This window comes from Pseudopodoces humilis, chromosome 10, assembly GCF_049639895.1.
Source record: "Pseudopodoces humilis isolate 2021_Gansu_Grassland_sample_001 chromosome 10, ASM4963989v1, whole genome shotgun sequence".
Taxonomy (NCBI): Eukaryota; Metazoa; Chordata; class Aves; order Passeriformes; family Paridae; genus Pseudopodoces; species Pseudopodoces humilis.
Window position 1 is genome coordinate 23,595,481 of NC_142209.1, and position 19,243 is coordinate 23,614,723.

Consider the following 19,243-nt stretch of genomic DNA (forward strand, 5'->3'; position numbering starts at 1 on the left):
GAATGGGAATGAATCACCACTTCAGCCAAATTCTTCCCCTTGTGCAATATTATCATCACAAGGTTATAGAAAAGAGCTGCTTCATTAATAACTAGAGTGCTTGGTGACAGAATATTTCTGTGTTAATTCAGAACAAAGTAAATTATTATTTCTGTTTACCCCACCACCCCAGTACCAGATTCCTGAGGAGTTCAGTAGCAGGGGAACCAGTGAACTTCAAGTGAACCATTCTAACAATGACTGGGAAGCCACATGTGTCTTAAATAAAGGCAGCATTAGAAAAGTGAAGATTAATATTTTTTAATGGAACCTTTGACCTTTATGACCAGTATGTAATTTTAAATAAATAGAAAACACAGAGGTGAAAAAAAATTACAAGGTTTAAAAGTGCCAGCTTTTCCTTCAAAGATTTCATGATACAGAGAGTTACATACATGTGCCATTTTGGCTGAATTCAAAATAATTTTACGCAAAGTAAAGCCAAAGTTATACTTCACTTCCCCACAGACACAACCCCCACACATTAATCCAACCATTTCAGCAAACTTCTAGAAATTAGTGCTCTAGCTCTGTTACCCCTGCTCTGCCACACACATTATCATTGGCTCACAGTTGGCACAAACATGGAAAAGTCTGTTTTTAAAAAGTCAACAGAACACTTAAGTAATCACCACTGTTAAAATTATATTAAAAGTACATCTTGGGCTCAGGTTGATTCACCTTCAATATGATTTAAAATCACACCTAACTGTAAACAAAAGTGCACACACATGTCTATGCTGATCAGCACTGCCTCAGCCAGGCACTTTGAGGTGGTTGTCCCTGAGCTGGGCTGAAAACTCAGTTCTGCAAGTTTTACATTGCTACAACAGAGTGACCTCTTCAAAGAGAGCTCAATCCGTGGTTTCCTGTAGTCTTTTACAGAGAGGTCTCTCTGATTTGAAGCAGTGGTTGCAGCTATCTCAGGGGATGTTCAGAACAGCTTTGGTAATTGCCTGAGCTGCTTCACATCAAGAATGGTGCCAACAGAATTTATGCTGTTTGATTGGTTTAACATTTCAAGAGTTGGAGTATGCAGATCTCCATGGAAGGCCCGAGTATCTCCATCTTTCCTGACGGGTTGTTCAGTGAATTCAACTCTCCCAGGTAACAATCTGGTTTTTGATTTTAAATCCTTTAGGAACTGAAGTGAGTTTTCATCTGCTTGATCTGTTCTGGGAGGAAAAATTTCATTTGTAATATTTCTTAAGACAGGGCTGTTTAATTCTGGTGGAGAAGCATTACTAGTCAACTCTCTGCTGTGGCTTTTTAGGTGAATGGGAAGTCTTCCATCCACTCTTTTAGGTAATTCAGTCTGGTGGCTGAAGCTGTCCAACACAGGGGTACAGTTTTTTTCTGGCATGCTTTTGCTTTTGACAGTGCCAAAATTGCCATCTTGAGCCTGCAGCTCCTCTTCATCTTCACTGCTGTCACTGCCCTGTATCAGCCCATACCGCTTCATGTACTTCTTGGTTGCAAAAGACATATTGTTGGGTGAAATTAAACTCAGGCCCACCATGCTCTTGTCCGCATTTGTTTGCAAGATGTCTTGGAAGGCGAAATCTCCGAGAGGATTTTGAGAGCGACTGAGAGACAGTTGGGATAACTGATTTTCACTGAGATACTTCAGTGCTATGGCATTTGCTTCCATGCTCAGATCAACAACATTGGGACACATGCTGACATTGGCAAGTGACATGGAATTTAATCCAGGCACCACTGCTTCAGGACTTATGCACGCCAAGATGCTGAAATAAAACATCAAAAAGTTAACACTAGCATTACAGGAGAAGTGTCAGTCTCCCAATTTTTCTTACTGTACTGATTTCTCCTTTCTTCTGAACACGGCTCCATTGGGACTGAGATCATATCGGCACATACTGAAAACCTCACACCCACAGTAGCCAAACACTGCCAGAAGATGGATGATATTCCCTTCTTCAATACACAGTACTCTCATATGAGGAACCACCCATCTCTAGCAGGTTACAGAGCTGGTTTTGGTTTTAAAGCAAGTATGAGCTCTTGTTCTTTTTTCACCAGTGAATGCAACATTTTGTGTGTCTGACCCTACAACTAAATTCTACCATACAGCCCAAATTTTATAGCTCCAAATACAGCCCAAAGGACTGAGACCAAGAACATCTTTCCCAATGCACAGCAGTTCCAGGACTTTTACAGAAACTTTGACGTAGCATCTGTTTCCAGAAGCCTACAAGGTTTTAGCTTTTGAAATATCTTCAAATGGGAAACATTAATTTGTTCTGCTGCAGCAATTTCTTGTGTATATATACCTACATATATAAACACTATGTATATATAGTGTTTGAGGACTGAAAGAACAAGCTCTGGTACACCAGTAATAGTTGTAAACTATTGCATTTAGTTCACACATCATATATTGGTTCACAAACCCAAGCTCCTCAGATCAAGTAAGAATTAAGAGGCCTCCTATTTCACTGAGCACAAATTCTGAAGTTTGCCCAGGGAGAATAAACTGGCTTAGAACAACAACAACCACTTATCATGCTATGGAGCTGTACTGTTGTTTCCTTCTCTACTGAGCTGTAGCTCTTTTCTCAGAATTGTTTATCAGTCTTGAAAGTGGCAGAAGGAAGAACTCCACCCCACTCCCCAAGTTTGAAGAAAAAAACCCCAAGAGATCCAGTTTTGCCTTATGGGTTCGCATGTTAGCATGTTATTGACATTAAAAGAACACTGACAGACTACAGCCAGGAAGGTAGTCCAGAAATTCCAGAATAACACCCCACAAAATACAAGTCAAAAGGAGAGAAAAGAGGTTAGAAACTCCATGACTGGAAACAGCTTTTGACACATGGCTGAAGAGAAGATTTATTAGGAGGTAGTTAGATTTTTTGTTTACATAACAGCTACACACTAGGATCAAGAAGACAATAAAGATGAAAGTGAAGCTGTACCAGGCAGTCAGCCTATGCCTACACAGCTATACAAGTAAATTCCTGTGCCTAAAAACCCTCCTTCAGAAGTTATTTCTCTGTTCCTTCCTCTGTTTTAATAAGGCTGTTTCCCTCCCCAGCACTTTCTCTACTCGAGGCACAGCATCCACAGTAACAAGCAATTAGGACAGAACCAGTTTTGATTAGATACCAAAGCCACAATAATGATTTCACATATACTGGTAAAGTGCAAGACAAGGGTTAAGTAGCAATGACAAAACACACAACTGCTTAATGTTCAGTCTCAAGTCCAGAGTTGCTCTGGAATACTTGGACCAAAGAACTGCCCATAGCTTCCTTGCTAGTCCAAGGAATTGCATGCACAATGCTTTAAGAATCACCACATGCTCTAACAGCAAGAGCTACTTGTGTTATATTTAAATAAATCTAAGTTTTGGTAGCAGAGCTCTTAAACCTATCTGAAATGCCCAGAGCAGGAGCCAGTATTTCAGTTTTGCAGGAAATCTAGATTGAGGTGCAGTCAAATCCCAGTAGCCTGAATAGAGTTTTCTCTTGACTGACTGAGCTAAGCCCTCATTTTAAGTTGAATCTACACATTACTACTCAAAGCCAGAAGCATTTTACCTGGCATTCTCCACTTTTTGTGTATTTTCCTTTATACTGCCAGGTGAGTCCACTGTCACTCCAAGACTCCTCAGCTGTTTGAGTGTGGCACTAATGACACTCTCTTTGTCCACCCCTCCTGTGTCAGCCTCTGAAGCCACTTCTGCTCTATCATCAATATCCTGATACGTAGGACCATCATCAGTAACAAATCCTGATTTTAAAGGCAAGTGATCTTGCTCTTCTGAGGTCTTTAAGAGGTTGTTTACTTGGCCCTGCAGAAAAAGGGAGCACATGGCAAAAACATCATGACATACAGGGACTGTCAAATACCAAAATCCTGATTTACACAACTTCAAATACAACTTGATGGATTAATAGTTTATTCTGACAAAGAAGGCAAATTCAGATACAGTTCAGATGCAATCACTTAAACTCACAGCAGTGTAGTCAAACACTGGAACATCTTACACTTGAAGCTTTCTATAAGAGTCTGTTCTGAATTTAAACACGTCACATACTGATATTCTTCAAGATTAAAATATCTGCCCTTTAAGGGACTTAAAGGTAAAATGCTGTGTTATTTTAAAGGCCACTAATTTGGGAACTTATCAGCTTATGTCCTTGAATTAAACAATTATTATTAGTAGTAGAAAGTACTCCATGTATGCATGAAAGAGAAAATAACCACTTAAACATTTTCAAAAAATTGAAGAACCACAAACTTGGAGCCTTCTGTAGAGCTCTATGTGAATTTGAAAACCACATGCAGCATTCATTCATGTCCATACCACATCATAACTTCAGCAGGGTGCTGTTCTGACTGTTGCATTCAGTGCAGAATATAAAATGTGCATAGGTTACCAGTAAGTCCTGGTAAAGCTTCTGCTCCTCTGAGGGCTGCAGAGGCAGCAGCGAGGTGGGTGGCTCCGAGCTCTGCTCACTTGTTACCACCACCTGGCTCCTGGCTCCCTCCGATGGCTCTTTCTGTAAAGACACACTGACACTTTCTTCCAAGGATGAACCACGAACAAGTGCTTGGGAAATGTTTCCAGTTCTGGAAGAGAACACCAAGATAGCTACATACTTCCTTGAAAGAGCAAAAGCATCATTATCATTACACATATTTTATATTTTTATGAACATCAGAAGAGAACAAGTACTGCAAACAGCTCCTAACGGGTTTTAGTTTTGCCTGCTGCTCGAGGCTTTGCTCTTTTCTGCAGTCACTTCCTCTCAAAAATCATTGGAGGAATGAGGAAATAGACTTCTAACAATGCAACTAAAACAGCCTGACTAGTTTTTCAAAAGGTGATTTGAAAGTGGCAATGGCATCTCTGGACTGGTCAAAACTCAGGGACACTCTTATGACTTAAAACAAATGAAAGTTATTAACAATTTGGAACTTATATTTCAGCATTTCACTTATAAGCCTTCAGGAACAAGTATCTTCTGTATGCTCTGACATGACTTATTCAAAAAGCTGCTTTTACCAAGGTACATAACTTATCATGGGATTCCTGTGGCAGTTTAAGAACTTCTCAGAGACAGTTACAAGTACACACATGCACACTGGGTATCTACAAACTGAGAACAAACACAGACAAAACAAACAAAAATAGTTGAAATATTTTTCAGTAAGAGATGTGAAAGAAGAGCTATAAAGGCTAAAAAGGGTAAACACTGAATGAGTTATAATACAATAGTCTGCACCCCCCTCAGTTGGTGTGTGCATTGCATAAGCCTTTGGAGACCAGACATATCAATACTACTATCATCCCAGGAAGATCCTCAAGCGACCCTCCTCTCCCTTCCTGTTCCTCCTGAGGAGACAAGTGTAAGATAAGGGAATTTCAGAACTCAACTGATCAATTGCCTGTGTTGAAAGCGATAAGATTTAAACCACGTGACATACCAGATAGTCAATGTAGGTTATCAGCTACTGTTACACCAGCAATTATTCATCATTCCCAAAAATGTTCCACTCATTCTCAAAGAAATCTGGGTGATGCTCTATATCCTCACTAGAAGACACTCTACAGCTATTTTATCAGTTTATGAATCTACATTGAAGAGAACCTTAAGATGGCTTTATACTAAAACTGATGTTCATAAGATTGACCTGAATCCATAATGTTTCTGGTAGCAGTATATGTCTGCAGACAGTACTTTAATCAAGGACTATGTGTAGTTATGTTATAGCTCCATTACCATCATTTTTCCCAATGAGCATTTTAGGAACCTAATTTAACTGGAAGGGTATTCCCCCTCCTTTGGCTTTCTAAGCTTAGACAATACTAGATCACTAAAGTGCTAAATTGTTGAGCTACTCCTACGTAGAAATAGCATCCATATAGATAATTAAAATAATTTTAAAACCACTTCCCAAATTAGTCTGAGATTAGTCACTACACTATAAAGAAACTGAGCTTAAAAATAATTAAATTAACAGCAGTGAAGTCAGTATCTGCATGCACCACACACAAAGTAATCAGGAATAAAATAAAGAGAAATTCAGGGAGCATAATCAAACTCCTCATCCCAAGCCCTGTCAGAATGGGAAGGGTTCTGAATGCTGACAAGGAAAAGCCACTGTAAGGAAACAACTGAGTATAGCAGCACCTCTTTCCCAGTCAGGGTTTGAGGTAAGAAAAGAATGCTGCCAGCACAGTGCATGCTTTTGGAAGTTAAAGGTTTTTGCCATCATCTGCTGCTGATAGCTAGGTGAGCTAAACCTGCACAACTGATAAATGCAGACTCCAAAGGCAGCTGTGTTCTGGTGAGCTGTACAATTCAAAGCATAATTAAAAAAATAAAGAAGAGAGAGAACACAACAGCTGAAGTCAGACTATTTATAACTCCCAAAGAAAAAAATATTACAGAAGTAATAACTTACATAAGGCAGTTCAGCACATTATGTGAGCACAGGGTGTTTCTGTTACTTACTGGGGCGTGTTCTGATTAGTTCCTTCTTCCTGAAGGCGAATACTCTCTACAAAGCTGGGCATGTCCACCACCCTTAAGGAAGAAGCAATACTTGTATTACTTGCATCTTGTTCAGCATTAATTGAAATGCGTATGTCCTCCTTAGAAATTTCTCCATCTTCTTTTTTCCCTTGTTGTATGGAGTTGTCTTGTTTTTCAGAGGCTGTACTCCAAAATAAACTAGCACCTAGAACAAAATTAGAGATTTAACTATTTAGGAAGAGTCATTACTGTCTTCTGAGACCTTTTGGCTTTGTATAGCTAGAGGAATTAGAGGAATAATTTTCTCCCGTTCATGTTTCTTTTACCATTTCAAAAGTAATTTACACTTTAAATCAGCTAAAAGTTGCCAAAACATTGTTCAAGTCCTAGTTTCTTCCAAAGTATACTTGATGAAAATAAATTATTGTATTAAATCATATTAATGCATTGACCTTGAGCCTGTTTCAAAGTCTCCTCCAGACTAACCACAACATTTCCATGGATTTAATAGGAAGCAATATGTTAATATGCAGCTGTACAGATACAGCTGCATAACTTGCCTAAATTAAAGCAAATACAATCTCTTCATGCACAATTCACAAATAACATCAATAATATATTTATTAGAACATTATATGGCACAGAAACTATTACTTTTCAAAACAGTGTACTAAAATAAAAAAAAAGTGGAGCTATGTTTCAACAAGACACTATTTCAAATAGAACACCTTTCTAAAGCAATTGGAAAAGTAATTCTTTCAGTGATGGCAATCAAAGCCAAAAGTAACTCCAGCCTAAGCTTGGTGCACAGCTTCAGCATTTCTGCAAAACATTTCCTCCATGCCCAAACAAACCACAGAAACATCCAGAAAAAGTGGTGCCAGTCTGTTTTAAAAGAAGGAAGCATTACCTGTGCTCACAGCAACGCTCACACTTTTCCTCTTGTGTGATCTCGGTGAGGTCTGTGTTTCCATGGAAACAAGGTCCCCTGGCTTCTCCGGCTGCGTAGCCTGGCTGGCTGCTGCCGCCTCTGAGGAACCCGCCTGGCGAGCCTGTGCTTCCAGTAAGCGCTGGATCTGTAACAGTCATCACAAAATTAGGATCTGCACAATAAAATATAAGCTATAACAAGCAAAAGGGAATTAATTGGGTTCTGCTAAGATCTGGATTCAAATACAGGCTGCGCTGCCACAGCAGTCTGAACACCTTCCAGCTCCCAGCAGTGCACACAGCGTAAATCAAAACACCAATTTCAATGTTGGCAGAGCTAGCAAAGATCTTTGAGCACACTGGCAGAGGCAGCACCAAGACAACTTGGGTAAAGCCTATTTGCACCACACTTGCTGGAAGTATTCCTTCCCTTTCATTCACATACAAAGCCTATTAACCGACTTACCAGCCAAGCATTTATATGCCAACTGTCCCTACACTAACTTTGTATTAATTACAAAGCTAAGCAATTAAATGATAAAATTAAGGTTGCCAGGCAATCTTCTCTCTAGGATTTTCATCCACCCTGTTCACCGATTAGTTTGCAGCTCCAGGGAGAAACACAGAAACAGTGAAGGCTGCAGTAAGAAGGGGTTCCCCTCACACACAACCCATGCTTTGGGACCTTGACTTTACATACAGGAACTACACCAAAACCAAATTCCAGCTGCAATTTTCTAGGTCAAGTATTGCAAACTTTCCTGTTTGTATTATTCATCACCAGCAGCAAAATTTAAACTCTGTCTCTTCAGCCCCAAATCATACCCTGCAAAATACAGGGCCAGCAGGTTGATCAAGGGGCTGGTATTTTGAAGAAGCTTAACCTGGTGAGGCAACAGAACACAGCAAGACCTCCAAAGTCCAGTTTTCTAGCAAGCAAAGACCTGATAAATCAGGAATCGATGCAGACAACTGAAGTTTACAAAGCAACAGCTCAGAGAGCTGCAGGTTTGAAGGCGGAAAAAGCAACATGAGAACATTCAGTGCTTCATCTGTATGTTTACAATAATTCCAAAGCCTATAGCCTATGCAATATTTTTTTTTTTTTTTTTACACAGACAAGCATATAAGTAGAAAAGCATTTATACAGAAAGTGTATCAGTTTGCATTGCAAACAGTCAGCTAAAAAGAAACCTTCATGCTATGGAACTACCACAAAATTAACTGCAAATTTTAATGAGACATAAGTCAAATAATTTTTAAATGGACACCAATTGGTACAGCTAATTGAGTCCCCTTTCCATGTCCAGACTGCAGCTGGTATGACAGGCTCCCTTGTTCCAACACAGATAGACAACAATTAATTTAATTCCTTTGGCAGGGGAACTATCAAAGCATAATCACAGAGAGGGCAGAGGAGAAAGCTGCCATTTCCACAAACCTGAGCTTGAAGTAATTTGAGTTGTCTGTCCTGCTCAGTAAGAAGCCGGTATGCATCTGGAGATAATCCCATCATTCCATTATCTGATGCTGCTGCAGGAGCAGGCGAGTGCAGGCACGGGGAGTGGGCTGCACAGCACTGTGGACTCGAAGGGCTCACACTCGATGGCATCCTTACTCCAGGTGATAAGCCACTGTCAAGAGAACAGCTCCCTGTTTTCCCAGGATATCTCAGGTTTATAGGGCTGCTTGTGCTATATCCTGGGTTGCAGCAAACATTTGGGCAAATGATATTCGGATGGAACATTGCACAAGGATTTTGCTGAGCCATCTCTGATTGGATTTCCGCTCCATGTTTGGGGCTCATTTTACCAATTCCTTGCCAAGAGTTTATGGGATTATACTGGAGAGAAGAAGGACACTGACAGCTGCATGCTGGACAGGAAGGTGGCACCTGAACTGGCACCTGCAGGTCTGGTGGTTGTCTGCAGGTCTGTGTTGACAAAGCAGAGTTGTGGAGGACTGGCTGTGTAACAGCAGGAAGCTGCTTGGAACCAGATACTGATGTTCTCCGAACTGGAGGCTCTCCCTGTGGTGTGACACTTTCAGGATTTAATACAAGTTTTTCCAGTGGCTTTCTGGGGTGGTGCACAGATGTATCTGGGGAAGGCCCACTACAAGGGGTTGAAGGAGAAGATGATCCTGAACTCTTCCTTGATTGAGGGGAAGCCTTCTTACACTGCACCTGCTGCTGTAGTAGAGCTTGATTTCCTCTACAAGGCATTGAAGCTGGAATTTTCTGGTGTATAGGATTTGGTAATTGTCTCAAAGAGGAATCTCCCATATTAGCAGGAAAGTTCTGCCTATCTTCAGAGTGCTGGCTGGGGTGACACGTAGATCTCATGCACCACTTCTTTTTAATAGGCTGATTTGGCACTGGGGGTGGACTTTTAGCACTTGAAGTCCCCACAGGTTTAGATGATTGTCCTGATTCTATGAAACTCCCATCCAAAATAAGCGACAGCTCTGGCACTGAAGGAAAAATTCTGGTAACCTGAAGGTACAAATACACACACGTATGATAATTTTAAAACATTGTCTACTCTTTGAATGTAGAATTTCCTCAAAGAAAATGTTTTCATTTAAAATCAATACATGCTGATTATCAACTCCAAGCCAACCACATGTTAAACACATTCCTAAAAAGACTGGAGAATCCAGAAAAAGCAGCAATATCCCTAGGATCATTCTGAAAGGAAAACTGCTTTCATATATATAGTGTAATGACCATGTCTGCCAAATGAATGCTCCATGTCATTTGGAAGTACATTTCAGAATATGGATATTCCCCTACTAGAGGTGGACCCTCTTACTATTCTTAGATCCAGGAGACAGCTTCAATAGAACATATTTTATAGACAATTATCACATCTTTCTAGACTAGTGCTGTACAAGGGCTGGTATTTATATTTGCACATACTTCAGTAAAAAAAGGACAGCAGCAGATCTTTTGGGTAAATGAAATAAGAAAACACAAGAGCTTGCTGTCTGTGTTTTAGACACTACAGCTCTTCCATCCAACAACAGTGAGACCCCTAAAGTAGAAACTACCCTCTATGTTCCAAAATCATAGCCTGCACAGGAATCAAAGTGTCTAGAATCCTTGAAAAATGGCAGGTTAACTAGAGAAGTTAACTAGAGAAATGAACTCTTGGTTTATTTCTTCAATTCTGTTTTCCCTTGCTAGCACTCAGAGAGAAGCTTTACACTCCACAGTTCCCTTACAATGAGTTTTGCTGCTCTAAGCATCACATCTGAGCTACCTGGAGCAACTATTTATGTAGTTACCTGTTGACTCACTGGATGAGGACTTGGAATTGGTCTGGGGGATAAATCCTCATCTTCCACACCAGAGTCATGATCACTTGCTGACAGCTTGCTGGGTGAAGAGCCTCGGGGAGAACTAAAACCAAAATAAATCAAAGTAAAAATTTTTGGTTGTCAGATTTGGCAGCGGTAACATGAAACTTCATGTTTTTTAATACATCATATACAGTGCATCATTTTTCTAAGAAGCAGTTGCTATTCATCTTCCCCCTGGTCAGCAGCAAACAGTTCTAAGATGAAACAATGAACATACAAATGCTGGTTTTGGGCAAGAAGATACAAATCCTTCCTCCCCACAGCATCACACAAACACACCTTTTAAGTGTCACCTTCCAACAGTAAAGCACTGGTTTATAGTAAAAAGATAGGAGGTGCCACAGTAAAGATTTTAATGTTGTTTAAAGGAAAATAAAGGCTATTTTCTAGTCATATATAAAAATTTGATGGATAAGCCAGGTTTTCAAAAATGACTAAGTTTCAACCTATCCAGGTCTTGGAGTGGGAAGAAAAAAACAAATTTTTTCTGACATAAGTATATTTGAATTAGAGATTTGCTTCAAAGGACAGATCTCACTTAAAGCTTAATAGAGTGAACTAAGCCTCATCAGTGAGGAAGCCTTTTTAGAAACACCCACTGTATAAATTAAAACCACCAGTACCAAGTTGACTTTTTTGGAATACAGTCAGCTAGACCACCTTAGTTGAAAAATATTAACTCTAGGAATAAACAAAAGCACATACAGATTTTAATGCAAGAGAATGTATGCACAGCTAAACTGACACACAGCACAGAACAGATCAAAAACCCCATCCAATAAATATTTCACTTTTGCATATAAATGGCATCTGAGAGATTTACCTTTTGATTGGAAGTTTCTTGCAAATTCTGCTGAAGAACTCAGTTTCTGCATTTTGGTTTTCTGCACTCAACTCAAACTGCATAGGGCTTCTGTCTGATGATTCAACATTCTGGAATGAAATGATCCAAATTTGTGAAGTACAAAACCTTCAAACTTTCAACCACTGAGGTACTACTCCCAAAGAAACAGCTTTAAGGACATTTATATGATTATTTGATGCTTGTCCTCTACTTTCAAATTTTTCACCACTACAAGGAAACAGGCAACCTCCCTTCCTGTTGAGCACTGTTCCCCTGCTACTCTGCAAAGTAGTTGGGCTAATTATAGTCATGAGCAGATGCTTCCTCACTCTAACTGCTCAGATACTCCTCCAGGACTGCCACCACTACAGGAAACAGCAAATGTTCCTGTACTGTTCTACACAGCACAGCTGGGCAACTCCTGGAGACAACAGAAGTGAGCTTCTGTGGAGAGACCATCTTCAGAAAGCCAAGTTGTTCCTAGGCTAAAGGTAGAAGATGGCCTGAACAAGGAAATTCAATTGGGAAGAGAACTGAACACACAGCATGGCACCCATATTACACTCACTGCTTCTCTGACAGAGCATAGCAGCATTTACTGAACAAAATAACACAACAACTTCAGGTTCTGCACAAGCCTAGGAAAACAGATAAGGAACTAAGAATTCCTAGAACTTCCTCAAACCTTATTAGCCATCTCCCAGATTCATATAATCAATTTCTTTCAGAGAGTTACTCTGCACAAAGATGAAATTTGCCATTGATGAAACTGTGATAAAATTGGTAACCTCTGAATTCCTTTCTGCATTCAACTTCAAGCAAAGCATGACACTCAGCTTTGCTCTCTAGCAAGCATCACCCAGAGCAGGCGTTAGATGTGGCCAAGGTGAACACAGCACACCAGAGTAACAAATGTGGTAGGAAGTCTGAGTCTCTGCTCATAAGGCCAGAAGGTCACTAGCAGGAAGGAACACCAATCAAGTACAACACAGCGCAGTATACTTAAAAGACAGAGGCTTAATGCTATTAGAAAAGTGAGCAGTGCTAACTTTGGAAGTAATTTCTCAGTTTGAGGGGACAAACTGAATTTACAGTAGTCCCTAGGAAAAAGCAGCTGTATAGAACTACATCATGTTCAAACACTGCAGATCCATTTGGATCACATCATAATGACTCTTTTAAGGCAAATTTTTAAGTACCATGATGCAGGAGGAAAGCAAGACACTTACTTTGAAGAAGTGAACTGTTTCATGACAAGTTAGGATCTGAAACCCCAACTCAGTCTGCCCACTGCATGGAACACATTCATAAAACTCCGGTTCCTTGTGTGTCAATGAATAAAGCACAATGAGAAAACTCCCAGATTCTGAAAAAACCCTAAATTAGAAGAAAAACAAATCTTTAAATAACTTAAACATGAAGAAGGCCCTTAGATTTCCAATACAGTGAGCAAATTTTCCCACAATTTAGCAAACTGGTGAATCACAGCATTCTGAGTGGTGCTGAGCTATAGTGGAGATTGATTTATGACTGTAGCCACATTCAAGATCAAAGAAAAGCAGAGTAGTGGGAATAATTCATCTCCTTTGTATTTCAAACTTCTACAATCACTTAGTACTTTAAATTAATTTCTGGAAGAGTTCAAACATAACACAGAAGAAAACATCTGTAAGAAGATATTGTATTTAAGTTTTCAGTTGAAGATGCATTATAAAGACACTTAGTGACTTGGCTATCCCTAAACATTCAAAAAACATTCATTAGCAAAAGGTTTTTTTTTTTTAAGGAAAATGATATTGCAATTTTTTTTTCTACAAGTTGAGAATAGAGAGTAACAATAATCAGCATTTAACACAAGTTCAAAGATAATGACAACAATGTGTGTTTCCAGGAAAAGGTAGCACTACTTTCAGAAAAGTTTTTCTTTTTATAGTATTCGTAACATGCTTGTTTGTGGGGTTATTTGTTTGCTTTTTCATTAAATAATATGTGATAGAAAAAGTAGTAGAAACAGGATGCCTAAAAAACACATTCATGCAACTTCAAAATTACAATTACAGCTTAAAGAGTTAAAAATGTATGATGCACAGATTAAGCAGTTAGCAGCAGGGGTTAATGCTGTTTGCATGGTTCATCAAATCTCCCTAATCCACTTCCACGATGGCATCAGTGAAAGTTAATGACAGTCAAGCATCCAACTGGCCTAACTAATAATCTAATTGGTCTCTTATCTGTGTTTGGGCATATTTCAGTTGTTAAGGGAAAGAAGTCATCTATTTTGTAATTACAGACATCTGTAATTCAAACCAAATGTAGCAAATGTTATATTTCCTAATTTAAAAACAAGTGTGGTCAATCAGAAGTGCTTATGCATACAACACATTTTAGAGTCTCATCTACCTGAGGTGCAGTTTCAAACTATAAACACCTGAACTCTGTCCCAGCTCCATACAAAGAGAACACAAATGTTACAAGTGAAAAGATGCAGACAATGAGGAATGATTATCCACTAATATCACAATGAAAAAACACCTCAGAATGCAAAGAGTCTTAAAAAATCTGAACATTTATCAGGAAGTCTTAACAGGACACCATAAGCTGCAAATCAATATGCTTCAATATGTTGGTCAGGCACAATCAGGAAGAAAACTTACCTCAAAGAAAATACCCCTAACAAAAGTTCAAAACCAAAAGCCCACCACTGTTTAAACTACTGTTTCCTGCTTGTGGCTTCTTATTTAAACTAAAATGCAGTGACCTTAATGATATTAATGTTTACCCTCTTCTGACTTTGAGATATGAGCTCCGCTTTCCAACATTTCAGCCACAGAAAACTTTTGTGCAGAAGCCAAAACCAAAAAGAACGCTTAAACCAGACAGCCTTACCTCTATACAACATATCAAACACAGAATTTCCTCAAATATCTTTGAGCAGAGCCCATGCTGTCATGCATTTCTGTGGAACATTTTTTTAGGCAGCCAATAGCTTCTATGTTTTACCTATAAAAGTGACTTGCCTTTCCTGAATTGAAGAACTGAACAAATACCGCAAGCAACAGGCCCAGACTTGAGGACTACAGATGTGTGTAACTCCACTCAGCCAACTAGAAGTACGAAAAAAATCTAATTAGAGACAGTTCTGTTACCAAATTTTTGCTATTTATCCCTCAGATATATCTCAAATCTGTGTGTGTTTTAATCTGGACAAACACTTACACTCCAACTAAAGGCAGAGCATAAGCCTTGGGATCAGACTCAAGCAGCAAAAGCAATTTCCGTGTTTGGTCCATAGTAAGGTAGCTGAAAGAAAACATAAGTTGGGTTTTTTTAGTATTTTGGAAGGCAGTTTTTCAGAAAAAAAAATCCTGAAGAGACAAGTACAAGTTTAGAAAATACTGCAAGAAAAGAAATTTAGGGAAAATAAAATACAAAATCAAAACTACCCTTATTCCACACACTAAACAGCAACTCCCCAACTTTTCAGCAATTCCCTGCATATCAAAGAGTTATCAAGGACAAAAAATATTTAGTACTATTTGTAGCATTTTAGTGAATACTAGAATTAGTGTTCATAACAAATCCTGAAGTACAAGTCATGTTAAATTTGAAGAGTAACTTTCAGAGAGGCATTCATAAAGTTCCTGTCCAAATAAAATGACATTCAGTTGCTTCAAATTATTTCCCTGATCTATCCTTAGTTCATCCTACTAAATTAGTTGCCACTCAGAATGATGACTCCCCAATACCATCTCAGAAGCACAATTAACAAAAAAAAAAAGCTTTGCATTCACCTGATTTTCATTGTAGGACAAGCACTGATAATGTTTACAAAGCTGGAAGCTGTTTATATTTATTATGTTAACTAGAGGTTAGTTAACTCCTGCCCCAGTAGGTAGATCCTTTCACTGAAACCAAAAGCAAGAACTCCTACTTTTGCTCCACCCCATGTCCTGTTTCTTGTTCATAACTTTTAATACATTTCCAAGGCCAGAAGACATGCCATTTTAATGCCAGTTATTTTACTAAAAGGCAAAGTACAGTTGAGATCTCTCCTACCCACCTCCTTTAGGAAAGGCAAGAAACTGACAGGCAACTTTGACAGCTTTAGCACCACCCTTTACTCACCCACATTTGTAAGTTCCTTGAACTTGTGCAATATTCATAGGACTGTTCAAATTTCTTGCTAGGGCTGTTGGAATAATTGGGACAGACTTCACAGGGGTGTACTCCAAAATATTGGCCACAGTAAGAGAAGCCCAGTGGAAATTAAAGTATAGAGTATCCAGGTTTTCTGTGAAAACAATGTGAGCTCTAACAGTGAGCAGTTTAGAAAGATCCAGAGATTCTTTACTGCACAGACTCTGCCGCAGACCCTAGAAGGAAAAAAAAAAAAAAAAAAGAGTTAAATACACTAAATTATTTTCATATGATTACCATGATTTAAGATGTATAACACTAGGAACTCAAATCATTGATCACAGCTACTATTGCAGTAGGTACTACACAAAAAGCCATTAACCCAGGTCTCCAAAGGTCACTGCTCTACTGAATACAATGAATAATGCAGAATACACTTGAAAATTCGCTATGTACACCTTCGCAATGTGTCATGATGCATTAGAAAACGTGGGGTTACTTCAATTATATAAAAATTAATGTAACAGACAACTAAAAGGCTCAAGCTGATTTGTCAAAGTTTTCCTTCTTGTATTCAAGAAATATGTAACTTAACATCTGGATATATTGTAATGGGAAGGTTCAGATCTGAAGCAGGCTTAATCAGTATAAAATATACACTACAACAACTACAGGAAAAAGTCTACAGGAATGGAAAGTGTATTTAGTAGATTACATGTGTACAGCAGAGCACACATTTCAGCTATGGCTGCTAACCTGCATAGGGCTTTATATGTTTTTGGGCGTGCCACAAGCCTAGCAACACTTCAACAACAAGTGCCTAAACACTGCAACTGATTAATGACAACTTTGAGGGAAAAAAAGACAAAAAAGCTGTTTTCTTTTGTTTAAATAAGTTTCCTGCAATTGCTTTTGTTTTGCTGGCTTTGGTGGCTAGATCAGCTGAAAAACTTCAGTCAGCAAGATTTTTCATCCAGGATTTAAGACTGTGATCCTTAAACACCTGTGAGGATTAACTGACTTCAACTGTTCCAAACAGACTTTCCAGTGACACTCAAGCAGCTCATTTCACACAATTAACTACATAGCCTTGCTTCAGCCATAACCTTGCTGTGCAGGAATCAAGCTCTGTGCATGTCCACTGTCCTGCCTGGCAGACAGTACACTGCTTAAGAGACCCAAAAGTTGCTAAGAGCTGCTTACCTTGAAAGCCAAGCTGATATCATCAACACTATGCACTATTATATTATCTGAACAAGGTCCCCAGGCATTAACTGTACATGGAATCAAAAAGTCTCCAGGAAGGGCTGCAGTTGGAATTTTGCCCGATCCACCAGCAACTTCTCGGCCAGGATCAAAACGATCTATTGTTAGCGTTATGCCTTCCCCATCTTCAAAATAAATAAATAAAGTTAGAGTCCAAGAGCAACAACTCAGGCTGCTTAACAGCAGCTTACTCAACCAAGCAATGCTGCCTGTCTACCTCATGTTTAGAATTACCTTCATCTACTACCAGGGTCCCAAGCAAAAAACAGGAAAATGATTTCTTTTCATTCTGCTTAGCATGGCGATAGGCAAGCCGCAAGGTTTTCTCCACCAGAGATAGTTTGGGGTTTCTAAAAATAGACAATATGCAAGTTTAAGTCACAAATTATTTTAAATGATTGTTTTTTAAAAGTATCACTTATTCATATGGGAAGAAAACAAAATAAAATTAAGTTACTTTAGACAGATGCACCTTCAAGCTACTGGACTGTTACACAAAGGAAAGGAACGGAAACTGAAATCTTTCCAGTGAAAATCCCTATATGCTTCTAACAAACACACTGCTTCCTTTTCCTTTGCACCTTGTCATACAACAGAATCAAAAGACAAAATGAGGCTTTGCATCACACAATCCATAATTTAATTTAACCCTTAGCTTCCCCAAAAAGGTTATTGATACCTGTAATAGGTGACATGTGCGCCAATGACATCGCCCATGGGGATGGGGTCCCAAAGTGCACACCTGGACAGAGGGAAACTGAAAGGGACCATCCTTTTGGGAACAAATCTGGGAAAATCACAGAGATTTAAAAAAAAAAAAAAAAAATCTTTGGGACAGTTATTTTACAACGTTTCAAAGAAGGAACAAAGGCACGACACAGTAAGAACACCAAGAAATAGGATACATAATCTGTTGGTACTTTTTTTGCTTCAAGTCCAGGCCAACAAAGCAGAAACTCTGTCCTACAAAGTTGTCAGAGTTACGAAATCAACACAAAACCTTTATTGTCCACCTAACAGTTTCTTCGTGGAAGCTTGGAAGATACAATGGCCAAAATACAAGCTTGCAGATAAAGCTTAAGGAAAAGCTGCTTGGATATAGTTTAGTGAGAAAAAGAGTCATCACTAATTAGAGACTCACATAGCACAAAAAATATGATTTAGCAAATTTAACACTAGATCAGCTTCCCAAAGCCCTGTTTTAGTCTCAGTATTTCAAGTGAGCATTCAAAACACTTAAACTTTGAAGACTTCTGAAATAAAGCTTTGGCTTAACTCAAATAGTACAGTGCAAAACTTGCAGTCAGACTTCAAAGAGCCCTGGAGAAATAAGTATGCAATGATATTAACTTATATACACGAGCAGGATTAGATTTTTTTGAGGTGACTAAACAAAGCAACATACAAAACAATTGACAGCCCATATAATTTGGCAAATACCTTTCAACAAACAAGCCAGAAGTCTCTCTGTAGTTATCTCAAGCATGAAACTTTGCCAAGCAAAGGTGTTTCCTCTGCACTTCAACTTGCCAGGAATGAACTTTATTTTTAAAGCAGCCCTCCAAGGAACTCAGCCACCTCTAATGCTTCCAGCGGCAGTTAATTAATTCCCCTTAAAAGCCAATTACCCAAATAAGCCTCAAACTTAAAGTCTGTAAAAGGGAAAATTCTATTAAAGCCCCACTGTTCCAACTTGACAAGCACTAAGCAGAAGCTCACCCCCTCTCCCCCCTCAGCTCTTTATATGCAGAGCCGCACTCGCAGAGGGGCACCGGGCGCGGCGTGCCCGGCGGGGCTGGGGCGATACGGGCCCTCCCGGCGCCGAGCGGGTACCTCAGATCCGGGCCGGGCCGAACGGGGTCCGGGCTGGGCCACAACTCTGCCCTCTCCTCTTCGCCCTCTCCTCTTCTCCTTCTCACCGGCGCGGGGCCTGCCCGCTGCAGCCGCCGGCTCGGCCGGGCAGCGGCCGTGAGGGGGGAGAAGCGGCGCCGGGAACACCGCGGACTCCAACGCCGCCGATCCCGCCGCGTCCCGCCCGCCCCGGCGCCTTCTGCGGCCCCGGCCGCCCTCTGTCCCCGCCGGCCAATCAGAGCGCAGAACCCGCCCCCTCCGCCCGCCTCGGCCCAATCGGCGCGCTGCGGGGAACGGGTCGCCC

General features: G+C 39.8%; 1 protein-coding gene across 3 annotated transcripts; it reads right to left on the reverse strand.

Moving 5' to 3' along the window:
* Positions 1-316: 316 nt before the first annotated feature.
* Positions 317-19,240, reverse strand: STIL (STIL centriolar assembly protein). Of its 3 annotated transcripts, none has more exons than XM_005521134.3 (16): positions 18,922-19,240; positions 17,768-17,875; positions 17,323-17,438; positions 17,026-17,213; positions 15,811-16,058; positions 14,902-14,985; positions 14,703-14,789; positions 12,915-13,062; positions 11,665-11,774; positions 10,767-10,881; positions 8,920-9,972; positions 7,459-7,624; positions 6,528-6,753; positions 4,446-4,638; positions 3,603-3,856; positions 317-1,787 (listed from the first exon to the last, which is right to left on the reverse strand). In XM_005521134.3, the coding sequence occupies exons 2-16, from the start codon at positions 17,857-17,859 to the stop codon at positions 974-976; spliced, it is 3,894 nt and encodes a 1,297-aa protein (XP_005521191.2). In that variant the 5' UTR covers positions 17,860-17,875; positions 18,922-19,240; the 3' UTR covers positions 317-973. The 3 variants fall into 3 exon arrangements, with proteins under 3 accessions (XP_005521191.2, XP_087916747.1, XP_087916746.1); XM_088060621.1 differs by lacking the exon at positions 18,922-19,240 and adding an exon at positions 18,808-18,887; XM_088060620.1 differs by lacking the exon at positions 18,922-19,240 and adding an exon at positions 18,529-18,683.
* Between the last annotated feature and the right edge of the window lie 3 nt (positions 19,241-19,243).